Source organism: Montipora foliosa, chromosome 8, assembly GCF_036669935.1.
Source record: "Montipora foliosa isolate CH-2021 chromosome 8, ASM3666993v2, whole genome shotgun sequence".
In the NCBI taxonomy this organism is placed as follows: domain Eukaryota; kingdom Metazoa; phylum Cnidaria; class Anthozoa; order Scleractinia; family Acroporidae; genus Montipora; species Montipora foliosa.
In genome coordinates this window covers 10475989-10485988 of record NC_090876.1, presented here as the reverse complement: position 1 = coordinate 10485988, position 10000 = coordinate 10475989, and the positions used below count along the sequence as shown (strand labels likewise).

Sequence of the window (10000 nt, the reverse complement as noted above, 5' to 3'; positions counted from 1 at the left end):
AGAGAAAATTCACAACGAGAAACAAAATAATTTTGTCATTTATTTATTTGTTTATTTTAGCAAAAGTAGCAGCAAAGTGGCAACTGCTAACCCTTTTGTTTCGAAAGAACGAAGGTGACAACAAGTCGCAAATTTGCGACTTCTCCAGATATTTTAGTCGCAAAGGGAAAAATTTAGTCGCAAATGCGACCGTATTGGTCGCAATTTCGAGCCCTGCAAAGCTCAAATTTTTGCCAGTTAGGTGTTAAGCGAACACGCTTTCAAAATCAGAAGAAAAAAAGGAAATGATTTTTTGATCATAGTACCACTTTAAAGGGTGACTGCGACTCCCCAACTGTTGCCATGGCAACGGTACAGCTGTGCTCCAAGACCCTCTCAAATTCAGTTTTTGGAAAATACCTTAAAACCTAAATCCATTCATGACCGAGCATTTTTTCAGTATCACGAACTCTCACACTATTCGCTAAGAGGAAGGCATGTTAGGGTCTGTCTTCTGTGTTATATCATGGTTGGGAGGGTAAATGCTTGGAGATACTACAATCACGAACAAAACTCTTAAGAAAACAACCCTTCCACGCGCTTTTCAGTTGTAAGCAAACAATTTGACCCCCCCCTCCCCAGTCTCAATGTTGTTTTCTGGGGGGTCACGAACAGTTTCCTGGGAATCAACACTTTCCAAATCAACATTGGATATGGGGAGGGGGGGGGGGGGGGGAGGAGCAGTAACTGCTGCGGAATTCACGAGGGAGAAATAGTGACCAAGTGCTTTTTGTACGGTTTTCTTCACGAGGTTTGTCCACGATTGTACCTACACGAAGCTATTCTAAAAGCCGAGGGCAAAGAAAGATATGATGATGATGATGACGATGAGGAGTCAGTATCCATGGCTTATGCTTAAATTCGCGCCGTACCCTTGGGGTACACATCGTTTAGATACACGAACGGACACGTAGAAAAAATTGGCGCCCGTGATCCAGTTTTGTTGGTCTGCTCTCAAAGAAAGAATTCTTAACCAACTTCAAAAGTTTAATAATTGGGAAGCTTCAGAGCGGATTGTGCAGTGTAAAAATCAGATAGCAACCCAAAATCTCCACTAACGCCAACCTTAGGAAGAATTGGGCGTGTGATGACGTTCAGGATTAAAGGGTTTGGATTGTTTACACAGTCTGACATCACAGATTACACGACAAGCTAACTGTCACGCCATATGACTGCGCGACTAAGGTAAGCTAGAAAAGTTGGCCCTTTAATTTGTCAAAGGAAATCCAAGAGACTTTAATTTATTCCAACCTGATTTATAAGTCTGAAGTCGTGGCTAACAAGCATCATCCCTCCCTCAAAGTCGTTGATGGCATCAGCCAAGGCATCGATGGTTTCCATGTCCAAATGATTGGTTGGTTCGTCAAGGAATAACAAATGGGGAGCCTGGAAAGCCAGCCATGCAAAAACCACACGACACCGCTGACCATCGGACAGGTTACGCATCGGACAGATCTGGGGTAAAACAATATTAACCTTGGTTAGGCCAATGGTGGGCACTTCTTCAAATTAGTGAGTGATCCATCATTCATACCTGCTGTTTTCCAGTCAAACCATATCTTCCAATTGATTTTCGCATGTCTTCCACCTCCTTAATTTCTGGAAAGCACTTCATCATGAAAGCAAGCGCTGACATATCCAGTTCTAACATGTCTTGGAGATGCTGTAAGACGCAGATAAATATGGAAGCAAAGTTAAAAGCCTTACATTACTTTTCTAATCAGACTGTACTCATACCACATTATCAACAGCTTTAATAGCCATGATTTCCAATAAATCTTGCAAATACTACATCTATACTTTGATTATTCTTCTTCGAGTGCCCACTTTCTAAAAAAACAGTCCAACCCAGCTTTACAATAATATTGTTTTTTCACGAGCCTACATGGAGTTAAACGTCCCCCTTCCCACTCCAAGTCTAACGGTGTTTAAGCCCACGTCTCAGTGGTTTATTAGGGAGCTTACGAAACGACGACGCCGACGGCAACGACGACGCTACAAAACAATACGTTTAGTGAGCAAAAACAATGACTCTGCACGCTCTGCACGTGCGTTTTACATTTTGGTACATTTCTTTGCCGTCATCTCCTAAATGACGACGTGAAATGACCAAATTCAAGGTTCGGTGGAGGACTTTAGCACATGACGATGACTTTTCAGTTCTCTCTCTACGCTTCCAACCCACTCATATCAATTTAATTCCTCGACAGTTACTACACACTTTTAACGCGAAACGACATGAAATAGTTTCGTAGTGATATGAATAACGCGAACCCGTATTTTTAAATGAAGTCATCTTTGCCGTCGTCGTCCTCGTTTCGTAAGCTCCCTAGTAGGGACCTTAAGAGGACTTTCGAGTATGAGCTTTCCGTTCTGAGCATGCGCACTTCGCAAAAATGTCGGCCTCCAAACCTTATGCGCATGCTCAGTACGGAAGACGCGTAATCACAGTCGTACTCGTTCTCCGATCTAAAGGTCCCTAGTTTAAGAAGGTGCGAAAACGATACTCTGGTCCCAGAGGTTTTTGTGGAGTCGCGAGAAAGCCGCGAAGCGGCGAGAAAGATAAACACTATTTCGCGCCACTTCGCGACTCGTCTTCGCCGCTTCGCGGTCCTCTCGTCGCTTAAGAAAAACCTCTTGGACCAGGGTACGAAAACGAAGCTTTTGGGTCAAAACAAGAATTTCTTATCAAAGGACTGTGTGATTTCCTGATTCTTGACTGTTTCCTTAGCTTTTTGTCGTTTAATTTGAGGTTTGCCTGGCCTAATTTTATCGTGGAAAGTATGGCAAGGCACTGTATAGCATATGGACGTGTTAACCGAGGTGTGCCGCGAATGAGGGAAGCTTCCATTCAACAACTGCAGTTTCTCTTCTTAACAGAAGAACGTAAATTCTGGATAGGAACTCATTATTTTTTTTCGCATTTCGCGTGCCAAATCTCTTACTCTTCTTCATATCTACTCGAATGTTGACCCAAAAGCCTCGCTTCCACGCGCTCTGAAATGAACAATGCTTAAATTGAGGGCCATACTGTAATAACAGTTATTATAACACTTTTTGGTCCGCATTACCTACCAACTTAAATCTTGACCAAGAATATTAGAATCACACCTTACCACGATCAAAGCTCTTGTATTATCAAGACCAAACTAAGGGAAAAACTCTACAGTTACAAAATACCTGGTGGTAGCGGCAAATCTTCAAGTGATTATGTCTTCGTATGAGCCCATCAGAAGGTGTCAGTGTACCATCAAGAAGTTTCAGTAGCGTTGACTTCCCAGCACCATTTGGTCCGACTAATGCCACTCTGGACTCTAAGTCAATCCCAAAGTCTAAGTCCTTGTAGATGACAGGCTACAAATAATTTTTCAAGGCAACACTGTCAGCTTTATAAAAGAAAGCAGCGAGTGGCCATCTTCATATTATTTTACCCCTCTAAAGAATCTTTTGGAAAGATTGCATGATTAGCTGAAAGAATGCCTGCAAACAGGCTCAGCTGTCAAAAACAGCGACACTTTGGACAAATTTCCAGAGTATTTTCTTCATTAAACATATGGTGCAAGGTCTCTTCATGCAGTATCAGTTGATCAGGCTAATTCCATTTTCCCAATGAAATCTGGCCTGTTCGGTGAACTATTCCCTTCTGTAACCAAAATAATGGCAACTGATAGGATATTTAGCCACACGATTCTGGGTTAGAGGAATGAATATGCATTATGGATGCATGCCCCATATACCAACAATAATATGATTCGTAGCTACCCTATGTGGCTTTTCCATCTCTGTGACTGAAATGTTTCTTACAAGTCAGGACCTAACAAGCCCCACTAACCCTTTAATTGCACTGGCAGTCACAATTGCCATTTGAAGAAGGCATCGTCACGTAAATTTGTCTCTAGTATACTAGTTTGCAGCATCTCTGTGACTGAAATGTTTCTTACAAGTCAGGACCTAACAAGCCCCACTAACCCTTTAATTTCACTGGCAGTCACAAGTGCCATTTGAAGAAGGCATCATCCCGTAAATTTGTCTCTAGTATACTAGTTTGCAGCAAAAAAAAAAATGTATATACATAATTCTGACAATAGGATTGAATTTTCACATCTGTTACGTAACCTTGTCTGGTCCATATCTGAAGGTCATGGTTTGAACTTGGACAACAGGAGGTGCAAGTTTTCCACAGTCAGGAAAGTAGAATGTTAGGACCTGTTCACCAAAAGAAAAGAGAATGGAAAACATAATTATATATAAATATATATTAGAATGGCCATTAGAAATCAAGCAGTCCAGTTGATAGGGAACTGGATTTGCACGCATTCACATTATGCTTTTAGTCTAACAAACAATCTTCAGCAGAATAATATATAGATTTAGCCAAGCCTAAAAGCGGAGGTCCCGAGTTATTTATTCTTACAACTAGTAATAGTTTTCACTACATCTGCCCCTGCCTAAGTTAGTATGAAAGGCAGTTGAGATATAAATAAATTGTAAGCTAAACATTATTTTCACCCTTTTTCCGATTTGCGTCTGACAAATTGTCGCACCTGTGGCCAGACAAAATCAATTTCTGAGCCAGGCAACTCGATTTGCATCAGATCTGCTTCAATGTTTGACTCCAAAAACACCTTGGTCATGTAGAATATCAATACCACTTGCGCACCCGTTTAAGCAATACCAATGCCACCTTGCGCACCAAGCTGAGAAAATTGATATTGATTCCTCCTACATTACCTACAAATCCAGTTAATTTATACATTCACACTTTTTGCGCGGGAACTTCTGGGTTACCTCCTCGGGTTTTGGCCGGGGGCAATTAGTTAATCTGGCTTGAGCCTGTGATCCAATCGAAAACCAGTACCTGGTCAGCGATGAAATTTAGCTGACCTTGATGAGCCCACGATATGGTCATGTGATAGTGGTCAGCAGATATCCTGTTTTGACAGGTGTCAATTAAGCATAACATGGATGTCCAATATCAAGGATGTTCCCACACCCTAGAGTTTCACACTGGCATAATTGGAGGGGTGGATATGCGGCTGTACAGTTATAAGATGACCAAGATAAAATTTTCTCACACAGATGATGCTCTTAAGGCGCAGAGCTCTGCTATTATTACACAGAGATGTATCCAGAGTGAGTCATTGCGTCCTGGGACGCACTCGTTTTCCTTTTGGACGCATAGAATATGGAACAAAGGGTCCAATTGGACGCAGAAAAAAAAAAAAAAAGGTTTATGCAAATTACGAATGCCAGGAAAAACATGCGAACGGCGTATTTCACAAGGAAATTGAACATTCCCATTTCTCACAACGGAGAAATGATTGAGTTCCTTAAATTTCAAAGTAAGCTGCTATTTTCGGATTTTTGTAGTCAAATAATTTCATTTTGTCAACCATTATGTCCAGCTTCAGAAGTTGAGTTTTTGAATTCGCACGTGTTGCGTGACATGATCTGAGCTGTTTTTATTTAGGCGAGACAATTGGCGACACTTTCGATCTGCCGCCAGTGATAATAAAACATTTCAGTCGAAGTTCAGTTTGTTGCATGCTTTCCAAGTGAATTTCAAGCATTAGTTCGCTTATCGTGAGTTAAATAACAGAGAATCCAAAGGAAAAGTATGTTAAATTTTTGTTTTGTGCAACCCTGTTGATATTAATTCCAGGCGCGTACGTGTCGTCATCTCTGTTCTTGTTTTGAACGTAACTTGTCTGTTTTGCAAATTACGCAACTTTCTTCGGAGTTAGAGTTATAATTAACTCGTTGAACATGAAACTTGAACGTATTCAATCGCTTGATTATTAACATTGGCCACGGCAAAGTCACGGCCGCACGGGCCGACGACAAACTGTGTATCGATCGCTTACATTTGTTTCCTCTTTTGTTCCTAAATTACACCTCAAGTATGGTTAAAATAAATGATGCTCTTTTACGGAAAATTGAGATTCAGTTCTGTTTTTTTTGCTGTGGAGATCTGGATCATTTATCAACTGGAACCAACAGTTCCTACAGCATACGGATTTCTTGAGATGTTTTCAATGTGATCGATGGAGCTTTGACAGCCCATACGTTTTGATCGATGAATCAACAGGCACAACAGTTTCAAAGATATTGATTATTTTAAGTACATATTCATTGGGAGGGATAAGACTTTATTTTTGTGCAACTAGAAGTCTGAAAGGGTACTGCAGCAGCAATTAAGAGACAATAGATGCATATTAATTCTTGAATATTAATTAGCTGGACCCCCTTAAATTTTGCAATGGACCCCCAAATTTTTCCAAAAGGGGTACATGTATACTAACTACTATCATAAAATAAACAATTAGCATCTTTAATATCTCACCTTGTCCTGGGTAACCTTTTCTGTCAGTCCATTAGCCACCATTTTGCTGAGCACTTTTTCTTTGCTTTGAGCCTGCCTTGCAAGTTTTGCACTACCATGACCAAATCTAGCAATGTAGTCCTGTAGAAATTTTATAGAAAATAAATACTGAACAGTATGAAATGAGACACGTTTTCCAAAAGCTCTTTTGTGGCAGACACTGGCTTTCAGAAGTCAGAAATTGTCTTTTAATCGCTTCAGGCATTCTGTCCATTGCAACAACTCAGCAAAGCTGAGAGCTGCTAAAACTCGGCCTTTTATGTCATCATCCTTCTACAGCCAGTAAACATGAGATTTTTAGTTTAATTTAACCCTTTCCCTGCTACAACAACCACTTAGAAATTTTACTCTGTCTATAAAATGCCAGGGAATTGTACTCATCAAATGGGGAGTCTCCTCGGAACGACGATTAGGACAATAATGATAATTATGAATACATGTACGTTGTACATGTAGCCAGACTATACTGCTTAATATGTATGATACCTGATAAACACTTTAAATGATTTCAACGACCCAAATGTCTTTATGAAAGCAAGAAGAATGATCCTTTTATTAATCACAAACCTTCATGTGCTTAATCTGGTCTTGTTCTCTGTTGTACTGTTTCATCTGATTTTCTTCCAGCTCAGCTCGTGTTTTGATATAGGAATCATAATTACCCTATGTCATGAAAAATCATGGGAATCAGCAAACATTAGCCTGAATTTTTTCGTTGCAGATGGAAAAAAAACTTAAAATTACTGTTGATGATTTCAACTAATTTTCACAAAATTAATGTAACTCAGCCAATCAAAGGAGACCGATTTGTCGATAATATTGGCTTATGCACACTCTGAGAATAATAAATTTTAATGGGTTGCACGATAATCGGCACAAATCCCGTATTGATGACAAAGATACACAAAGGTACACACAGTACTGAGTTGGCTCCCAGAGCCTTTAACTTATATAATAATTATATATGTATGTGCATGTTCTGAGACCAAATCTAAAAGTTGAAGTTAACTGCATCTTTTTACAACGTACATCTACTGTCAGTGAGTCTTACCCCGTAATAGACAAGTTTTTCTTTGTGCATATGTATAATGTTTGTACAAACTCCATTTAGGAAATCCTGCGAATGGGATATTATCACCAAGATTCTCTTGTAACTGTAAGAGATCATTGAAAAAAAAAAAAAAACTTTCAGATAAGGGAGAAGATACATGCAACGTCTTTCACATCATGCAAAAATGGTACAATGTGAAGAGAAATCAGCAAAAATATGGTCAAGAGAAGTTCAGATTTTGAAACAGACCTTGTTTACTAACCTAACCATGTGCAAGGGCTGCACTGGAGAATAATAGCCCAATGTTGTGGCTTTATGGACCGAGCGCAGCAGACAGAGGGTCAACATTTCCCCAGTACGGTCCTCAGCAAGTGGGGTTAGCAAGTTTTTCATTATGGCATCATTTCTTGGAGCGATCAGACACTCCACTTGGTAAATGTTTGTAATCTTGGTCTTCCATCAGCAAACTTTGAAAGGGAAAACTTTACATGTACATGTACATGTACATGTAAAAACTAAATTCTGCTTTTTAAAAACTTATGTGTTTTGCTAAACTTGAAGTTAAGGACAGTGCCTACTATTGTTATTGCGCATACGTTCTGCGCATCTCCAGATACTCCTGTCGCCGATTTTTACTAATACAGGGATATTTTTGCGCGGTTTAAAACTATCCGGAGAAAGTAGATCTTAGTAAGTATTCTTAGTATCCAAAAAGAAAATAGGGGGTAACCATTTTGAGAGATAATTAAGCTTCAATTTGAGAAAGAACGCCATACATTGCTTTGTATTTTAAAGCTTTTTACAAATATTATTCATGAATTATCTTTGAAAAATGTGTGGTTACCCCCAATTTTCTTTTTGGATTTCAATAACACTTGTTACAGTCAAACCAAGTGAAGCGTACCCCTTAAGATTGCATTAATGAAGTGATTATTTGAAACTTGAACCCGCTAGTCGTTTCAAGAATGCAATAATGAATTGATTATTCGAATATTGAACTCGCTCGCTTGATCCAAGAATACGGCTAAATTCGCTAACGGCTTCCGTTTTCGAAAAATCAATTCACTGTTGCGACTAGTAGGTTTCAAACCTACTAGTCTTTTCTAGAATGCAATGCTGAATCGATTTTTCGGAAACGGAACCCGTTAGCCGTATTCTTGGATCGAACGAGCGAGTTCAATATTCGAATAATCAATTCATTATTGCATTCTTGAAACGACTAGCGGGTTCAAGTTTCAAATAATCAGTTCATTAATGCAATTTTGAGGGGTACGCTTCACTTGGTTTGACTGTAAGATCTACATTTCCTTCATAATCACACACCGGGGCAAAAATATCTTTAATTGGTAGGCACCATCCTTAAAGGAAAGGGAAACAATATGGAATCAGTCTCCATGGTAATGGGCTGTACTGTAAAATCCCGACAGAAAACCAGCCATTTAGGGTTCTCCATTTAGCCTGAAAATTGCTTGTAATATAAACTAAGTATTTATGTGCATATTACGCAGCCATGAACCTACAGGTTTGGTTGCAAACCTTTTCAGTTCTTCTTCCAACCAAACACAGGCATCCAAGTCTAAATGATTTGTCGGTTCATCCAGAAGCAAAAGGGTTGGCTTGACAAACAATGCCCGTGCCAGAGCAATCCTCATACGCCAACCACCAGAAAAGTCCTTTGTCTTAGTTGCCTGCATGGCAGAAGTAAAGCCAAGGCCACTCAGAATTTCAGCTGCCCTGGTTTGTGCCTGATCGGCATCAAGTTCATCAAGCCTTTCAAAGACATCAAATAATCTAAAAGGGACAACAGCTAATTAACATTGAATGATGAAAAAATTATTGTATATTTGAAGTGAAGGTTATAGATGAAAGGCAGAAGTGATCCTTGCTCTAATCTGGAAAATTTTTAAGCAATAATGATCTCTCACAGACAGCTGAAATATTCAGGTCGCTTCCATGGGATTCAAACCCACGACCTCTGCAATACCAGTGCAACGCTCTCCCAATGAAGTGAGCTATGAAGCCACTCAGTTGGGAGCAGGTCAATTTGTTGGGCTCAACTCCGGATCCAGTGGTCCGGGGTTGGGTCCTGGCCGGGGACATTGTGTTGTGTTCTTGGGCAAGACACTTTACTCTCATGGTGCCTCTCTTCACCCAGGGCCCGGTTGTTCGAAAGCCGATTAACTTAATCCAGGATTAGCGTAAGTTTTTGCTTCATGTTTTCAACTTCTGGGTGAACGTTTCTATTGCTTCTTCTTGTTTTTCAAGATTGACTTCTTCTAATGTGAAGTTTTGCCGAGTATCAGCATTGAACAGCATTTGGGAGTAGAGAAATAAACTCCTTGGTTAATTTTTAATCTCGGATTAGTGTTAATCGGCTTTTGAACAACCAGGCCCAGGTGTATAAATGGGTGTCAGAAAATCTAATGCTGGGGGTAAACTTGCGATGGACTGGCATCCCATCCAGGGGTAATAAAAATACTGCTAGTTCCTTCATGCTACAGAAACCGGACATAAGCGCTGGCCTGATG

The 10000-nt window shown here is 40.0% G+C and overlaps 1 protein-coding gene across 1 annotated transcript in view; it reads right to left on the bottom strand.

Annotated features, from left to right (window-relative positions):
- The window catches only part of LOC138012507 (ATP-binding cassette sub-family F member 2-like), a 22482-nt gene that overhangs the window by 1255 nt on the left and 11227 nt on the right, over positions 1-10000 (bottom strand). The window contains exons 3-10 of the mRNA XM_068859291.1: positions 9009-9263; positions 7473-7575; positions 6989-7084; positions 6383-6502; positions 4156-4245; positions 3220-3393; positions 1574-1702; positions 1291-1494 (exon numbers count right to left, since the gene is read on the bottom strand). Of these exons, the coding sequence (XP_068715392.1) occupies positions 1291-1494; positions 1574-1702; positions 3220-3393; positions 4156-4245; positions 6383-6502; positions 6989-7084; positions 7473-7575; positions 9009-9263 (1171 nt within the window). The remainder of the gene's footprint in view (positions 1-1290; positions 1495-1573; positions 1703-3219; positions 3394-4155; positions 4246-6382; positions 6503-6988; positions 7085-7472; positions 7576-9008; positions 9264-10000) is intronic.